Source organism: Verticillium nonalfalfae, assembly GCF_003724135.2.
Source record: "Verticillium nonalfalfae strain VnAa140/NRRL 66861 chromosome Unknown scaffold_102, whole genome shotgun sequence".
NCBI classification, from domain to species: Eukaryota; Fungi; Ascomycota; class Sordariomycetes; order Glomerellales; family Plectosphaerellaceae; genus Verticillium; species Verticillium nonalfalfae.
The window spans coordinates 32,176-50,008 of record NW_021167327.1 but is presented as its reverse complement, the minus strand read 5'-3'; the positions used below and the strand labels follow the sequence as shown (position 1 = coordinate 50,008).

Below are 17,833 nucleotides of genomic sequence, written 5' to 3'. Positions count from 1 at the left end.
CCTTAAACTCCTGTTCACACGCCTATAACACGCTCGCAAGAGGCAAATTATGATAGTTCAGGACCGTATCCATGCCCTGACAACTGCGCCGACTGCTTCGGGCTGATCCCAGGGGGCCATGTGACCAGCTTCGTCCACCAGAAACAGGCTGAGACGATTATCGCCCTTCCATTTTCCTCCCTTCTTCTTTTCATCAGTGAGTCCCTCCCGCGCTATTTCGCCGTCGGCATAGTGCCAATCCTCGAATGCCTGTTGTCTGTACCAAGCCTGGCGAGCCCAGGGCTGTTCATCAAGCATCCTGATCTGCCCAGGCGAGTTGCTACAAGATATAATACGTCAGATGTTGGCCTTGAAAAGCTCACGGCCGGCGAAGGCTTTGACTCACATGATCATGTCATCATTGCCATTGATGAAGAGAACGCGAATATTTGTTTCGTCGAGAAGCCAAGTCAGTTCCCGCGTAGTCGGCAGGAAAAGATGGCCGTCCTCTTCCCACCTCTGGTTGGCGTCCATGTCAATCAGTGAGAAGGACTTTCCAGGGTATCCAAGTCTTTCTAGAACCCAAGGTTTGTTCAGAAACTCCCTTGTTGGCCCGCCCTGCAGGTCGGAGCAGAGTGGAGGGTTTTCGCATGTCAGTCGGCCTGAGACAGCTTCAATACGAGTACTACTTATCACACCACGAGGAAACCACTTGGATACTAGAAATAGACTGACCATCATAAGGATTCCAACCTCCAGACTTCACGTTTTTCCAAAAGAACTTGGCCACCGTGTCGTTGCAGTGCGACGAGGCGAGAGTGCAAATCTCGACATCATAAGTTTCGCGGCAGAGGGCTCCCTTCTTCTCACAGCTCGGAACACCGGCGACCATAGATTCGCACTCTTCGGGGTCGAGAAGGGGCTTATGGCCATCACCACGCCAGTCGAGACAGAGATAATCGTAAAAGCCAGCCGCACTTCTGGAGTCATCGATGTACCCATCAACAATAATTGCTGTGGCGATATCGAGCGGAATAGCGTTGCCTTGAATGGCTCGTTCTCGCTGCTGCTGGATGATGTACTGAGTGTATCCAGTAACATAATGGCCTCCCATTGACTCACCGGCGATGTGCCAAGTCTTGTCGGCTGTGTCAGGAAAGACACGGGATGTAAAAACCGAGAGAAAGGCGTAGAGATCGCGACCTCCCTGTTCCAGTGTAACTGCCATGAGATCTCGGTCGCTGATTTCCGAGAACCCCACGCCCACTGGCTGGCTGGTCATGGTCAGCGGAGAGGTTCGAATTCTGTTGCATCAGGATGCTACTCACTCGATGAAAAGCACGTTGGCCTTGTCCGTCCAGGAGAATGGCCGCTTTGATGTAGAATTACCGTCTAGGTTTACTTGACAAGGTCCACTATCTTTGAAGACGCCGAATTCGCCTGTTGCACCAGGGCCCCTAAAATAATTAGCTGGAAACAATACTCGGCCACGAAACGTGGCGACCTACCCGCTCATCCACAACAGTACTGGGTCAGTCTGTGGATGGCTACGGCTTTCGAAATACCCTGAATTAGAGGATTAGCAAGGGCGCCTTCGACGAGTCGCTCACAAGCACTGACAAAAGGACAAGTTCTTATCGCTTGTGATTGGGACTGAACCAGTCCAGTGCCGCGACCCGGCATCGCAAAGGACATCAGTCTGCTCGCGTAGATTGAAGGTCGGTAGATTGGCAACGAGAGGCTTTTGACTTGGGGCGCATCGACCAAGTGCAAAGAGGCTCGTCGCCTGCAGGGCGAAGACTGTGAGGTCTGAATATGACCGCATGTTCCGACTCTGCGGCAGATGTTATGTTGAGCAGTTTTTTGCCGAATGACGCTCACCAACTCATCTGATCTGATGGCGAGGACGTTCGCTGAAAATTCATCCACCTGCTCATGACAAGGAATCTAGTGGCGCCCTACTGTCAAGGGTACTGAGATTCAACAGTGCCGTCATACCCGAGGCTGGTACGCGCCGCGTGGCACGAATAACCTAAACCGGATATGTGGACCATTTACACCATACCTGGTCGACCATCACCATCCCATCCAGATCGTCGGATTCGATGGCTCCTAATGTAGTCATTACGGGCTACCTCTTCAATGAATACCCGGCGACCAAGGCGATGAAGTCCCACACTATACTGAGTGCGATCAACTGTCCGGTTGTCATTGTCGCAGTGTCATTTAAGCCTGTCGCTGAGGACTTTGGACTTTGGCCCACAAGAAGGATCACTAGCCTTCAGTTTCTATTTGCCAACGACGCCTCCAGCGTCTGTGACAGCTCTATCCCAGGCACGGCTGGTTTTCTGACCACAGATGACGCCCCACCGCGAGATTCTTTTGGCTCCACGAGAGCAAATATGAGCCTGCAAGGGATCCTCTCATTCTCTGAATGACTGGCGACGAACTGCCGCGCGAACAATGATGCTTGCTCACACATGCTATAGAGGCCTGGGAGCGTTATCTGTTGCATTCGGGGGTGTGATGTAGCTAAGCACATGTCGGATTGCTGCAGAAGGGGAGTGCACAGTGATCAACCCGTTTAGCTGGAACGAACAACCCAACCTGCTCTTCGTTGAGTAAGTCTACGAGATGCAGGCCCGTAGTGAAGACCCGGTAACACAACTGACATCACTAACTAGTCAGCCAGTAGGTGATGATTCCTCTCGTTCTAACGAAGTTAAGAGCCTCTCGAGGTCGTCGCAGCTAATGAACCGCTTTTTGGGTCAAATCTTTATCGGCTTCCCAGAGTTCGTTACGCGAGGTTCTACATCGCTGGGGAGTTATATGGCGGTTCCTTGGATCCTATACTGGCGGTTGACATTCTCCATGCGCGAGATGAACCGGTAAAAGATTTCAGCTCTAGCATCGACTTTCCTGAATAGATGCCACTTATCGATCCGTCAACTCCTAGTCGGGCGACTACCATTAACCTAAAGGGCAATATAATCGTCCATGGTCTGATCCGATAATCTGTCCAGAACTTAGCCGGAATCGAAGCAGCCTGCGATGGAGCAGCAGGGAGTTTCTCGAGTGAGAAGTGTTATGAGTTTTCTCCTCTTTCTGTGTGGTGCAGGAGTGGCAATCGGTAGACGATCTTCGGAAGGCAAGTCATGGGTACGTGGAAGACATATTGGGCAGAGTCAGTGTTTCACCTAGACCGTAAACCACCATTTTAGCTACTAATACTATTTATAAGAGTGTGCGAGCTCTCATCTACGAAGGCGACAAAGACTGCTTCTGCCACGCTGTTGGCATGCGGCGACTGGTAAATGAGGGGTTCAGCTGGAGGGGCAAACCTCTCCTCCAGTTCCATGAGCTGAGATCTTGGTACTCTGGTCTGAAAATTCCGGTACGTTTAAGGCACTGGAGCCGCTTTCCTACGCTGAAGTTAACGAGGATGGACATATGATTCTATTTGATCAGCCCGAAGTAGCCCTCGCGCTCGTCAACAGCTCCATCGGTGGGAAGCTAAGAGGCTAAGATAGAGGGCTTAATGGCCTCAGCGATAAGACATTTTTGATTAAGTATGTCTTTAATTAGCTTCTCTAAGGAGATTGGCGAGCGCTATTAACCCATCAGGGCTATTTCCATGCGTGTCACTTGAATATGTACGATATTTATGACGCCAAGTAGAGATCAACACTATGCCACACATTTGAATATAAAGCCCCTCTCGTGACATGAATGTGTTTGAGAAGTTGAGTGATGACCCTGTTTCAGCTTTCAGAACAAATCTCTGAGCGCTTCACTTTGGAACAGCACACCTGAAAGGCACTGTCATAGCAGACCATATACCTACGACAACTGTTACGTATGGCTGAGCTTTACTACTTCTGTTGACCAGATGATCTGGCACAATTTACGTCCCAAGGAACTGTCTGTCAGTGCACGAAGACGCCCTGGAATCCAACGCAGCTTTTGCAATTGTTTGTAGAAGCAACAATTGCGGGAAAAGCTTCCGGGACCTCTTGTCTTGAGAAACTTTGAAAACGCGAAGAAGCCATCAAGGATAATGAAACCGGCGAACCATGGAGTTCAAGGTAATTGATAAAATCTTGTCTATGGGGGAAAGTTCTCAACTCTATGTCATGTTTTCCGAACTATCTAGCTTTGGCGGAATGAGCCACCCATCGAACCAGGTCACTTCACTTGCTCTTACTGAGTTGTCTGTCCATGACAGTATTGCAGTTTTATAGTTCTCTTACTTCTTAATCATAATACCTATCTGTAAATCATCAAGACGTAGAAGCTATGACTGTTATTGCAGCGAAGGTAGTCATCACCGACTCCAAAAGCTTGGCGAAGTTACACGCACTAGCCGTCTCAGATCAAGCAGTCCGCGCCGAAGATGGTGAAGCCTTCCTTAGCCTGCCAAACCGGGGCGTGAGAGCTCGCACAAAGACCCGTCTTCACGGTCTCTTCGTGCACTTGGCCACCAAATAAGCCCCGTAGACCCTCGTGCTGCTTCACAAATACCCGCCACCTGAAAGCCAGAAATCGAGATCATAATTTATACCAAATACGCCGTCTAAGCCCCCGAATGCCATTCCATTACTGGGTTGCTCATCTTCCCCCATCTCAGGGAGCCCGCAACGTCACCACTTCATTCAAATGATCAATCAACGGCTGCAAGAATCCCGTGGCAAGGGCCCTCGGCAACAGCTCGTGGACGACCCTGTCACCCCCAAACCAGCACGCTCGCGGTCTCCCATCATCATAAGCTCTCCCGTCAAACTGCGGATCGAACTTGGTGCCGGCCAGGTGGCGCGTGAAACAACCGGCGCAGACCCACACGCCCGGCATGTCCGGATGGCTGTACCACGTCGCGGGGAAGGCGTAGGTCATGGGCGCCGCGAGGCATGCCGTCGTGTCCGTCTCGGGCGCGTCATCCATGATCGGGACGAGGGGCAGCTTCGGAGGCACGGCGGGTGGGCTCAGCGGGAGGACGTCAACGGGCGGTGAAGGCTCGGCGTAGTCGTCCGGGTAGTGCGTGATTTTCAGGGAAGGGCGACGGTGATCAAGGCCGTCGAGGGAGGGGTCGGAGCCGTTCCAGCCTGTGGAGGAGATTCCGAGCTCGGAGAGAAGCTCATCAATGTCGTCTACCAGCTCGTCGCGCTCGAGAGGAGAATCAGGCGCGGGCGCGGGAGAGGGCGAGGGTTCGCCGGCATCAAGCTCTGATGGGGCGAGGGACCAGCGCGGCGACGGCGCTCTCGGGGCCAGGGTCGCGGGAGGTTCCGCCGGCGGTGAGGGCATCGTTGACCACCGCGACGATGGCGTGCACGATACAGGTCTTGCAAGCGTGTCATTTGGCGGCGAAGGCGGTGCGAAGCTGACTGGGCTTGCGAATATTGACTCGGGACTCACACAAGACACAGAGCGAGGCCTCTCGCGCGGAACGGGTGGTGACAGTGAAGGGGACGGCGGCACATAACTGTGGTACGTCGTCGGTTCAGGACTCACGTACGACATCGGCCTCGGTCTTGGCGCGCTGGCCTCCCTCACTGGTGGTGAAGAAGTGTACGGCCTTGGCGGCAGTGCTGGGCGCACGACTTCGGCGCCGATCGGCTTCCTCCGCAAGGTCTGTGATGTGCCTATGCCGTTGTTGCAGCTCACAGGGGCATCGGCAGGGACAGATTGCCGGCGTTGGTCGCCGTGCGTCCATTGCAAGGGCGAAGTGTCCCACTGCTCAGGGCCGGCTGGGCGATAGGGCATGTAGGACACTGGGCGTGGTGGGAGAAGTGGTGGTGATGGGAGGCCGGTCTGATCGGGTCGTTTTGGGCTCCGCGGTGGGAGGGCTGGTGGTGTGCGGGGATTATGCCACATGGCCGAGAATTGAATAGGTCTGCTCTCAGAATACAAGCTGTTGGCGAAGCAGATACCAAGGATGTGTGCTCACAGACAATGTGCCAACACTCAGCGCCTTTGGGGAAATGATCGTGGAGTTGGTGACGCCGGTGAGGATCCTCCGAGTGGCTTGAGATTCGTCTCGTGACAAGGCATACTCGACTGCCGGACTAGATGCGGCATCCTCCAGTGGGCGTTGGGTACAATCAATCAGGGCTGAGAGCACCAAGCCAAGGGCCAGGCGAGGGCGTCTTCAGCCTCACGCCGCCGGCTGAGATGAGACGAGACATGGCGCCTTTTTTCTTGTCTGGATCGCGACGGAATGAATCGCCATAGTTGTGTATGTCTGTCATTTCACCCGGGGAGTGAAACAGCTCGCTCGCTCATACCGCCCACAACACAATAGCAGGTCGAGGGCCTTCAGGTCCCTCAGGGGCGTGTACACAGCCTTCCCTCCATCAGCAGCGAGGTATTTGTCGCCTAAGAAACCCGCTAACCGCCATGATGCATCACGGCAATCAAATCCCCTTGCTCGTTCCCCCCACATCACAACCGACAGCCCCTCCCAAACCCACCCCCGAGCCCACCCAGATCAATCACGAAGCAAAAATTCAAAAATGAAGTGCCGCTACACGGAGTTGAACCGTGGACCCCCGCATGTCGGGATGGTACGAGTGCGATGCTCTAACCACTGAGCTATAACGGCTTTGTCTCATGCGATATCGGCTTGGAAGTCAGGATCATGACCTCTGGGGATGTGAATGACAATCAATCTCACCCATCCTTCCAACTTAACGTTTTCCAGACATGTACATCGGCTGAACTCAGTGCTTGACTCTTGTAGGCGACTCCCTTTTGTCAGGAGAATTCTGGGACAATCTCTTGTTTGGGTCCATGTCTGGGGACGACAACGACCAGCAACCGGTTCATAACCTCGGACAAACCACGACAAACGCTCATTTCAATGCAAGGAATCGCTGGCTCTAGAAGGCTCGCACAGATGCAAAATACCAGACGCAACCTATTCAAAAACTCTGTTCCCTGCTCGTATCGCTCTCTACCTCGCCGGGTAACTGCCCCCATCCAGTTCTGCCCCGTGGTACGGGTATGGTCCTGATCCCATGAGCTCCGGCCTCGGCGACGTGTCGCCCATCTCCACATGAGCCGGCACAACATTTCCCTGGGCCGGGGATCCCGCTTTTGTGCTGCCCCAGTTTGACGGGGACGATGAGCTTGTCGTCATTGTTGCAGTCCCGCCGTGCGTGGACGGCGGCATTTCGGCCGGTAGCATCATATGTGACTCCTTCTCCCTCTCCGGCCCTTGGTTGGCGTTCCTCCGTCGGCGGCGCACGAGGAACCATGCGAGGAAGGCCACAAGCGCAATGCCGGCGACACCACCCACGACGCCGCCCGCAATGGCCCCCACCGGCGTTGAGCTGTTGGAAGACTCGCCGTTCGCATTGCCACTGTTTCCATTCTCATTTCCACCAGAGGTACCCTCTTCCGACTCCTCCGAAGAGGCGCTGTCGGTGAAGAGCTTCTTTACGTTGTCCGAAGACCACGGAACCTTTTGGAGACCACTGCATTTCTGTCGTCAGCTCAGACCCTTGGATCATTTTCTGATCAAGCCCACACTCACCCTTCATCATACCACGCCTGCACCTCGGCCGGCGATTCATACGCACCAGCATCGGCGTCGAAGGCGTCTGTCCACTTGAGTTGCGTCATGTCAAAGATGCCCAGTCCCTGTGGGCGCGGATCAATGTCCTCCCAGATGGCAGGACTTCCCTTGTTGTCGTCAACGCCCCCGACGCTGATCATCTGGCGGTTGCCGGCGACAATGCATGCGTGAGCGGTGCGAGATCCCTTGGCTTCGTACTCGGCCTTCGTCCAGACGAATCCCGGAAGACTGAGAATGTAGACGTCGTCAAAAGCGGCCTTGTTGGCCTGGTTTCTACCGCCGTGGACCACGCTGTGGTGATACCCGTGTCAGTTTCGGCCACGACCGGTTACCCGTCACGGTTCATATAGGTAGACTCACATTTCATAGGTTCCGTTTGTTGACTCGGCACCGGCGACGCAAAACCATTCACGGCGAAGGGGAGCTTCACCCGACGTCGTCTGGGAGTGCCACTCGCGCGTGACGGGGTCGAAGAAGGTGAGATTCTGCATATCAAGGTAGCCCATCGAGCCAGAGCCCGTCATATCCCACGCCGCGCCGCCGATGAGGATAACGATGCCGTTAGGACCAAAGGTAGGGACGTAGTGTGCATCACCGCCGTACAGGGTTCCGTAGGATGACCAAGGACTGTTCGTTTCGTTGGCCCATGACTTGGTCGTGAAGTTGAACGAGAGGTAGCCCGGCACGTAGCCTCGGGGGCCGCCAGAGGTGCCCGGGGTCTCGAGACCGCCGAACCAGAACGCGGCATCGGGTGTGCTCACGTAGGCGCCGCCCTGAGAGCGCCTGAGGCTCGTATACGTCGAGGGGTTGCCGGGTGTTTCGGGATTCCAGGTGCCGCCTCCGTCGCCATCAGAACTGAACCTCCAGAGCTGGTTTGTCGGAACGGGTGCGGCGTCGTACGGAACGTGGCCGCCCCAGATGTAGAACGAGTTTGACGCGTTGTGCGTGAAAATGGCCTCTTTCACCATGCCCATGACAGGCTTGTCAATCTCCGTGATCTTAACCTCCGCCGGCTTCCAGGAACGTGTCAGCGGAATCGAGAGGGTGGCGTTGGCTATGTTGGTATCACGTCAGCATATGCGTTCGCAACGCAAGGAGAGCGTTCATGGATGTTGCGAACCTCCGTTGGATGGACGTTTGGTTTTCTCGCCGTCAACCCACTGTGCGACTTCGCCGCCATCAACAAACATGTAGTCCCCGAGGACGGTCGCTTCTCGGTCGTTAGCCCACTGCACGAGCTTTGAAGACATTCTGCGACGATTTTCCTACCTCTTGGGTGCCATCTCCGCTTGAAATCCTTTGGCGCAGGCGAGGAGCGAAGAGCACTATCATCGTCATTGTCGGCTTGACCGATAGCCCAGCCCGACATGGACAAGAGCAGGCTGCAAGCCAGCAGCATCCTGCTTCTCGACATCAAGACCATGCTGATTTGTACAGATCAAAGTCCGCAAGCAATCGGTCTGTCGTGTGGAAAGGCGTAACGTGCGCGTGCTGTGGCTTGGTTGTCTATTTGTTGTGTACCAGACGTCAAGCTCCTGTGTACCAGAGATGAAGACTTGAGACGATGAAACGCCGTGTATGACAAGAGGGCCGCCTCGGTCCCGAGAAAAGCAGGATGAAGAGACTGAAGGCCCGAGCCAGACGTCCGATCAGCATTATGCCGACCCTGGAAGGTAAGCAGCACACCGTTCCAGTGGGCATGTCCATCTTCATGGTCCCTCTCTGGACCCTCCCCCCATGCTTCATTACGACAGCGTGCAGCAGAAGTGGCCTCGCCGACACACATCCGATGCAGCCTACGATCCTTTGCGCGACGGCAAGCGAGGGACTTTGGCGAACCAGGGCAGCAGTGCGGGCGGTTAACGTGCCAGGCGTACGGACAACCCTGGCGAGAAGAGGTCGTCTTGGCGACGATCCTGGCAGTTGGGGGCCAGTAGCCTTGGTCGATCTCTGGTTGATGGACGGCCCTTCTCGTTTGGAGCAGCCCCTTACGGGGGACTGTCCGCCGTAGGGGTGGAGTGGCCATGGGGCCGCCAGGGGGTGCTCAGCCTTATTGAAGCGCGGGTTGACTGTTGGGGCGGGGGCGCGACAGCAGACAGTGGAGCCTGACGAGATGAAGATGGGCCCAGCATGGTGTGTCGAGCAAGTCGCTGTTGTTGTTGCTGCCCTGGCGGATCTTCCTCGCCGACATTGTCGCGTCTTTGAGTGTTGCCTTTCGCTGTGCTCGGGTGCTACGGATGCACTTGGCGTGCCTGTGCCAAGTCGAGATCAAACGAGCCCAAGACGCCTTCATCTTAAGGATATTTCCTGCTTCATCTCGAATGTATCCTGCTGCTGCTAACGGGGGCATGTCTCTTTGATTCAAGCTATTGACCAAGTCAGCCTGCGTCTGGTAATCTCTTCAGCCAAGATGACTGGCTGCAGGGAGCATCTCGAGGCAGCACAGAGACGGATACGCGTATCGCAGAGAGGGCCAGCGATCAATCAGGCGTCGGGGTTTTCGGTAAGCGACCTGAGGAACCCTTGTCGCGGGTGTTTGTGTTGTTGGCGGGCCAGATGGAATTGGTCGCAGGCGGCCAACTGGTTGGCAGGTGACAGGAAGCGGTCACTGGTGCCTGTGGTGTGGTTTCAGGGTCGAGGCCCGTTAGGTTGGGTGGCTCAGAACAGCACAGCCTCTTCGCCCTAGGCTCAGGTGGCTGTTAGGCTGTGTGGTTCTCGGCGGTTCATCGACTGTCACACCAAGCACAATGAATGTGGCCATATGTGGCTTAAATAATAGTGTTGTGCTGTGTTTGATCCCATGTACTGGGCTCAAGGCTGAACCAGAGAGGCATTGTCGCGAAACAAGCCCCTGGCCCGTCTCAGTGTGACCACGCGCTCGGCAGAGTAGCTGGTCGATCTCGTATCCGACGACGCGCCAACAACAGACGCGTGGCAACTTAAGCTTAAGACAACGACAAGGCAAAGAGTTGTCACCGATGGTCATTGTCACTGATGGTCATTGTCACTGATGGTCATTGTCACTGATGGTCATTGTCACTGATGGTTCTCATTGCTGTCTATCTGTGTGCTATGAGGAGATCCCCAGGGAGCCAACCTTCCATATTAAGAGGATGCAAGTCAAGCAGACTGTTCGGCAGACCTTTGGTCTTCTCGTAACCGCACTTGTCGCGTCAAAACTGAACACTCATGGCTCTTTGCCACTGTCATTCTCTCCCCTTCCATGGAGGGAAACCCATCGGCTACTGTGCTCGCTCATCAGTCATTCTCAATCTTGTCTCACACGTCAGCCACCACCTCTAGTCCGACGACACGCTTCAAATCATATCCCACCTTCCTCGTCCCGAGTGTCTATATCCATCGTCAACGTCGCTGTCCGTCTCACTGCCAGCGCTGAGCCAGTTGATGTCACCAAACCGGCCGTTCGGCTCAATCGACGCCGTGGGTACCGAGATCGAATACTGAATCGTCACCTCCGTGTGCTCGACACCGTCGTAGTAGAAAGCCTCGGACCGCGGACCGCGGATGAAGTGAACATCGCCAATTCTCTCGTCGGCATCGTCGCGGGCGCGCTTCAACAGCTGCTGCTCCTGTGCCTCCCTGTCCTCGCGCTTGCGTTTGCCGCCGCGTGGTGGGATCAGTGGTGCGGGTGGGACAGCAGCGCTGGGCGGTTCTGCCAGCCGTGGCACATTGTACCCAGAGCGGGTTGACATGGACAGACGCGATGGTGGAGCCACAGTATGGACCAAGCGAGGGCCCTCAAAGCTAAAAGGGTCCGGACTCAGAGGGCCGGCGTTCCTGCGGGCTGGAGGCTGATGTAACCTCGCGGCGGCGCTGGTAAGTGCAGGCGCGGCATCAAGAACACTGCGAGGAGCTGCAATATGTGAAGGAACAGCTGGTGCATGGCTGGTACCATGGGCAATACCACGTGCGCCGCTATTGTGTCCGGGCTCCGTACGACCTCGATTCTCCGTGTTGTTCTGTGCTACGGGCGTTGCGCTTTGGGACGACAAATGACGGCGAGAAGCAGTTAATGAGTTGAAGGCTTGAGGGGCCTCCCAACCGCGATAGAGGCCATCCAGGTCCTGGCGTTGCTGATACAGCCCAGGTTGATATCCGAAAGACGATGACTGGTTGGTCTCAGCCGTTGTTGGTGTTCCTAGCGGGCTGCCAAATATGCCACTGATTTGTGTCGGGCTTGGCACTGGCCGAAGGGGCGAGATGGTCGGCGCCACATAGGAAGGGCGACGCGGAGCTTCGTTAAAGCCAGTGGTGCGGCGAAAGAATGGTGTGTCCTCGGCCCTGATGCGGGCATGATCATGTCCGCCCGATGAGAAATCGTCGGTGAAGCAGGAGCTGCCGGAATTTGGTGACCCAAGGCAGGAGCAATAACCAGGTCGTTGGCGGTCTCCACCGCCTGTGTTGTTGGGAGTCGGGCAGTCCCTGCCAGGAGACGACATTGTTTTGCTGCGGTCAGACGGACTGTCTGGCATTGAGAGTGTGTGGTCAACCTGTCAATGGAACAATTCTGTCGAGAGATGAGATTCGAGAGGAGAATTGGAGGAATGGAGAGGGGCGAGGGTGCCCTTTATAGTCCTGGGAGCAGAGAGGCTGGTTGTAAACATGGTTCAGGACCACTTTGGGTATCGCCAGATCGGTGTAGCGATGGCTGTACAGTGGAAACTCTACCAGTGGTCCAGTCTCTAACAGGCCCTCACTCGGCTTTCATCAACTTGTCCATCTGACTAGAGTTCTTGACGAAGGCCTTGATGTCACCCGCGAGGCTGTCGAGAATGACAACCGCGGAAGGTCACGCCAAAGTGTGCGTGTGTGCTTGCGAGTGACGTTTGGACATCGGAGAAAGCTTGCCGCGCACATCGCTATTGACTTCGGTGGTGTTTTGTGAGCTCTCGCCTTGGCTGTCATCGTGGCTGAGATCAGCATTGACTTGACCTGAATATTGGCGGCGGTCGCTCATACACAGGGGAGGCGAGAACGGTTATCGACGAAGGCTTCGATTGGTCTCTGGTCTCTGGCTTGAGCTGGAAAGAAGGGCTTCCTTCAGCCACTAACACCGCAAATTATTCCTACCTGAACTGGCTCTCTCGTCGGCTGTGTCAGCTGGCTTCGAAAACAAATCACGCGTCTGCTCGTCACCGCGCCACTCGCTCGCCACAAGGGCTTTCGAATGAGAAGGCTTTCTCCACGGGATGCCCCTTGTGTAGCTTTCTGGAATGGCTATAGACCCATGAGAAAATTTTATCATAGTGTGAATTATCATAGTGTGAATTATCATAGTGTGAAGGCGATGTCGAATGCGTACTATGGCCAAGACGGTTGCCCCCAAGGTGGTGAATGTAAAGGGAAAATGCACTGTCAGTGAACGGTGCCCGTGTGCGAAAAAGGGCATTTGTCCATTTATGCATTTGGTGGAAGGCCTGTCTCTATCAGCTGATCGTTCTTTCCGTAATTTCTGTTTCTTTCTCCGCTGGGTTGGAGGTAGCACCCGTCTGATGGACCTGGTGCAGGGTGTCGTGACAGCTATGGTGAGTACGAGGCTGAGGAATTCGTACCCTTGTTTCGAGAGAACCATAGACTTCACCGATGGATGACCATGGCTCATTGAGTCCTTCTTGGGGTTGATGAACAGCATGTTTTTACATACAGCGCTTGGTTCGTGCACTCACGCTGGTACTGCACCCAACAGAACGGCATGCAAGCCGTGCCTGGGTCTCTTGATCGGTGAAGCCTCGTACTGGCTCGGACACCGAGATGAGGAAGCATCGACCCACGTTTGACGGCCTAAGCACAGCGTCACGCCAGTGATTGCGAGATAGGTAGGTAAGTACCTAAGTAGATAGGATAGGAAGGCCATCGGCACGAGCGTCTGAATTACCTCCGAAGTATTATTCCGTACGACAATCCCTTTGTCGCTGTCGCAGCGACACTTGCAGCGACAGACAGGGCTCAGAGCTTGCCTGCAGCTTTCCCCTTCCCGGGCGCAGCCTCGAACTTGGCCTTCCACTTCTCGTCCTGCTTGAACATGGAGGCACACTGCAGCGCATTTGGGTTGCCAAACTCAGGGTCAGCCCCTCCCTCGAGGAGAGCCTGTTCACTACGTCAGCGAGAGCGCCCTGAAAAGACAAATGAGTCCTACCTCGATGACGGCATCTTCCATCTTGAACACGGCGCCAGCAAGGGGACTCTGCCCCTTGTCGTTCAGCCGATTTGGGTCGGCGCCATGCTGCAAGAACAGCTTGACGAGCTCGGCGTGGCCGTAGTACGCGGCAAGCATGAGCTGTTCGGTAGGTCTCACGCGTCAACGACCGATGCAATTCTTAGGGGGGGCCTTCGAGAAAGGGGGGGACTAAAATGGGATGATGGGTCTTCCTACCAAGCTGTCTCCCTTTTCGTTGGTCATGTTGACGGGCAGGCCGGCAGGGAGGGCCTGCGCGAAAACGGTGGCGTCGCCGGAGCGAGCGGCATCGTACATACGGCCGGCAAGCTCGATAGCCTCGGGCGGAAGGGTTGTGGCGGAGGGATCAGTCATTGCTACCGTATCGTGTTGCCGATATTCCTACAGTGGTGTTAGTCGCCGGCTCGCGAGTGCGGGGTTGTGAGACGTGATGAGGCGGGCAACTACTGACGTGAGGTGAGGTTGGGCTTGTATTGTCTGTGCAATCCAGATGTTTGGGGGTGGAATGGCATCTGGATGACACTGACCTCTATGAACACCAAGAGGCGGAGGATTTGAAGTACCCTTTCGGCCTGCGTCACAGCCCCCGCATCACAAACCCCCAAACCTGCATGCAGCAGCTCTGGATTGTGTGCACCAGCCTCACCGAGACCATCCACCGAGGGCCACCGAGACTTGTTTGACCTCGGTGAATCGACGGCAACAGGCAAAGCCGCGACCCCACTCGTACCCGCTGAAAACCGAGGGCGCTGAACGTCACCAGCACGCTGTGTTCCCATTTCCCAAGACTCGCTCTTGCAGCACAGACGTTACCTCTTCCCGCCGTCCATTGATACTCCCAACCCTTCTTCGCACACTCGAAAATGCCTCCTCGACTCTCCCTCCGCGTCTCCCTGCGCACCGTCCAGGCGGCGCGCTTCTACTCGACCGCCACAGCTGCCGATTCGGCGGCGCCGCTCATAACCGTCACACACCTGCCGGCGCCCGGCTCTGGCCACATTCGCGTGCTCGAGCTCAACCGTCCCTCGGCGCGCAACGCCATCTCCAAGGCGCTGCTCGCCCAGCTGCGCGCCGAGATTGATGATGTCCACGCCCAGTACGACGAGGGCGGCAACGAGCTGCCCCCGCGCAAGGTCTTTGGCGGCGCCGCCGGCGTCGATGCCAAGGGGCCCACGCGCGCCGTCATCCTCGCCAGTGCCGTCAACACGAGCTTCTGTGCCGGCGCCGATCTGAAGGAGCGAAGAGGCTTCACGCAGGAGGAGTAAGCTCACCTACCATGTTGTGGCAGCACGCCTCGGTCAGAGGCCGGTGGGCGTGCTGCCTGCAATGCAATGCAATGCACGCAGAAACCACCCTTGACTGACAGCACCTATCTACTTGACAGGACCAACGAGTTCCTCACAACCCTCCGCGCAACATTCACCTCCCTCTCGACGCTCCCCGTGCCCACCATCTCGGCCATTTCCTCCGTCGCGCTCGGCGGCGGCCTCGAGCTCGCGCTGTCGACGAGCATGCGCGTCCTCTCGTCCAACGCCATCGTCGGCCTGCCCGAGACGCGCCTCGCCATCCTGCCCGGCGCCGGCGGCACGCACCGCCTGCCGGCGCTCATCGGGCTCTCGCGCGCCCGCGACCTCATCCTCACGGGCCGCCGCGTGTCGGCGCCCGAGGCCTACTTCCTCGGCATCGCCGACCGCCTCGTCGAGATCCCCTTCCCCGAGGACAAGGACGTGCCGGGCCACAAGGAGGGCGAGAAGCCCGCCGACGGCGCCAAGCAGACGCTCATGCTCGAGACGGCGCGGCGCGGCGTCCTCAGCGAGGCCGTGCGCGTCGCGACGGAGATCTGCGAGGGCGGGCCCGTCGCTGTGCGGGCGGCGCTGCAGGCTGTCGGCTGGGCGCGCGAGGAGGTCGAGAACAAGATGTACGAGCGCGTCGTCGCGACGGACGACAGGAACGAAGCACTCAAGGCGTTCCAGGAGAAGAGGAAGCCCGTGTTCCAGGGGCGGTAAACTCAGGACTGACGAGGGACACGAGGTTGTACATAGGGCCGTCCATGGCCAGATTTGGGTAGTCTAGCTGCCACGATGATACAACATGAGGGTGTGAGCTGTGCTTGCACGATGACTTCAATTGCCACGCTGCATACGAAATGAATCAGTGATTGCTTCAGGGACTGCAGCAGACACAAAAAATCGGCAGCAGATTCCAGGCTATTCGACGGTACCAAATGGTCTCAAGAAGGACGAGCATCAGGTCGGAGGCTGATCGGTTCGTGCTGTTTCATGCCCCATGGACAGCTAAATATACCAGTGAGACAGCCAGATGCCGAGCCAAACGTCCGATGTCGAATTGAAACCACCGCAAGGCCTATCCCCCGGGACATGGCCAAAACAGGCCATCGAAGATGCCACAAGCCCATTCCATACCTTTCTTCGCGTTTTGTTGCATTCGCCCCAGAGAAAGGAGAGACGGTTGTGCCAGCCACGAGATCCCATGTCGTCATTCCTGCATCGAGGGCCCCAGCCCACACCAGTCATCATCACCGATGCTCGATCACCGAGCGGCTGGCCCCCGCCCCGGCTGTTGTCCGGCCGGCGCGCGCCCCCAACGAGGTCTCGAACTCTGGCGAGATGTCCGCCATCCCTGAGTGGTCGGAGGATCTGGCCCGTCGGCAGCCGCAAACGTCATCATGGGAGGTAGAGGAGGCCAGCGAAAGAGGAATGGGGGGTGGCGTGCAGGTGAATCACGGCTTCACGTGCCTCCTGTACTGGGTGTACTACCATGTAAGGTAGGCACTGGAGCTCGGTCCCTCCCCGCTTCTCTGTCTGTCTCTGTGTCTGTCTCTGTGTCTGTCTGTGTGCACGGCACCCGCCCCACAGAGCACAGGCGAACGACGAGCTCCAGATGACATCACTCGAGCTTCATCCCATCCCAACACCTATTTACAGCGCCGTCTGCTTCGCTGCTGAAACGTGCCTTTCCTTCCTCTCCTCATTCGCAGCCTCATCGAGAAACACAGAAAAACACGCTATTACTTCCTCGTCGCATCCCACATCAACTACCACATCTTTCCACGCCGCCAGCACCAGCTCACTCTACCACTACACGACCACCACCACAACCACCACCACAGCCACCACCACAACCACCACCACAACCACCACCACAACCACCACCATCACCATGTCGTTCCTCATCGAGACCATCACCCGCCGCACCGCCGCCCTGCCCATCACCCGCGCCACGACCCTCGCCGCCCCGCGCGCCTTCACCACAACCCCCTTCGCCTCCAAATCGGCGACCGAGACGGTCAAGGACAGCCTCAAGACGGTCGACCGCGCCGTCAGCGACAAGATTGTCGATGGCATCAACGCCGGATGTACGTTTTTCTTCTTTCTTTCTTTTCCCTTTCTTTCCTCTTTGTCCCTTTTTTCTCCCCCTTCCCAGCATCTCCATTGTTGCCTCGCGCTGACAGCAGACCGCTAGCCAACGTGGCGCAAAAAGTAAAGGCCACCGCCGACGACGTCTCGTCCAAGTCGGCCGCCGAACTGCGCGGCGAGGCCAAGGGCAAGGCCGAGGAGCTCAAGGGCCAGGCCAAGGGCGCCGCGCACGAGGCCGCCGGCAAGGCGCAGGGCACCGCCGAGCAGGTCAAGAAGAACCTGTGAACGGGGCCGTCGTGATGGATTGTTTGACGGCGAGGCTCGCTCATCGTGTGAGATGGGAAGGGGGGCAGGAGCCACACCTTGTAAACCTGTATAGTACTACAGCTGCATGATTGCATGACAGGGGGCGTTTTCACTTCAATGACACACATTATACCATGACTTTCACTTCTGCGTTTGCTGCTTGTCGCGCACTGCACACGGCACACTGCACACTGAACACATGAATGGCACATCACGATATGGGAATCATCACAGCGAAATGTACCGACGTTCCACCTCCCCGCGTGGCCCGTGCCCCCCGCCCTTCGAACAGAAGAAGCAGATGCCAGGGCGCCAACACGCGCCGGGAGAGCAAATGGTCAAATCTGCGGCCGTAGCCCCAAACCCCCCTTTGCCCCCACCCGTAAAACTTCCCTGCCTGAATAG

General features: G+C 56.5%; 6 protein-coding genes across 6 annotated transcripts; 2 read left to right on the top strand and 4 right to left on the bottom strand.

The window, feature by feature from the left end:
• Positions 1 to 57: 57 nt before the first annotated feature.
• Positions 58 to 1,804, bottom strand: D7B24_000402 (uncharacterized protein; the record flags this gene model as incomplete). Its single annotated transcript, XM_028634660.1, has 6 exons — positions 58 to 319; positions 386 to 641; positions 715 to 1,253; positions 1,308 to 1,436; positions 1,488 to 1,545; positions 1,600 to 1,804. 6 exons carry the CDS (start codon positions 1,802 to 1,804, stop codon positions 58 to 60), a joined length of 1,449 nt encoding a protein of 482 aa, XP_028492657.1.
• Positions 1,805 to 4,602: 2,798 nt separating this feature from the next.
• D7B24_000401 (uncharacterized protein) lies at positions 4,603 to 8,799 on the bottom strand (the record flags this gene model as incomplete). Its single annotated transcript, XM_028634659.1, has 5 exons — positions 4,603 to 5,884; positions 6,972 to 7,448; positions 7,508 to 7,840; positions 7,910 to 8,603; positions 8,670 to 8,799. The coding sequence occupies 5 exons, from the start codon at positions 8,797 to 8,799 to the stop codon at positions 4,603 to 4,605; spliced, it is 2,916 nt and encodes a 971-aa protein (XP_028492656.1).
• Positions 8,800 to 10,866: 2,067 nt separating this feature from the next.
• D7B24_000400 (uncharacterized protein) lies at positions 10,867 to 12,009 on the bottom strand (the record flags this gene model as incomplete). The annotated part of the gene is made up of 1 exon (XM_028634658.1): positions 10,867 to 12,009. One exon carries the CDS (start codon positions 12,007 to 12,009, stop codon positions 10,867 to 10,869), a length of 1,143 nt encoding a protein of 380 aa, XP_028492655.1.
• A 1,507-nt stretch (positions 12,010 to 13,516) lies between these two features.
• D7B24_000399 (uncharacterized protein) lies at positions 13,517 to 14,099 on the bottom strand (the record flags this gene model as incomplete). Its single annotated transcript, XM_028634657.1, has 3 exons — positions 13,517 to 13,657; positions 13,707 to 13,847; positions 13,944 to 14,099. The coding sequence occupies 3 exons, from the start codon at positions 14,097 to 14,099 to the stop codon at positions 13,517 to 13,519; spliced, it is 438 nt and encodes a 145-aa protein (XP_028492654.1).
• A 509-nt stretch (positions 14,100 to 14,608) lies between these two features.
• D7B24_000398 (uncharacterized protein) lies at positions 14,609 to 15,751 on the top strand (the record flags this gene model as incomplete). Its single annotated transcript, XM_028634656.1, has 2 exons — positions 14,609 to 15,006; positions 15,130 to 15,751. The coding sequence occupies 2 exons, from the start codon at positions 14,609 to 14,611 to the stop codon at positions 15,749 to 15,751; spliced, it is 1,020 nt and encodes a 339-aa protein (XP_028492653.1).
• A 1,174-nt stretch (positions 15,752 to 16,925) lies between these two features.
• On the top strand, positions 16,926 to 17,407 carry D7B24_000397 (uncharacterized protein; the record flags this gene model as incomplete). The annotated part of the gene is made up of 2 exons (XM_028634655.1): positions 16,926 to 17,121; positions 17,229 to 17,407. 2 exons carry the CDS (start codon positions 16,926 to 16,928, stop codon positions 17,405 to 17,407), a joined length of 375 nt encoding a protein of 124 aa, XP_028492652.1.
• Between the last annotated feature and the right edge of the window lie 426 nt (positions 17,408 to 17,833).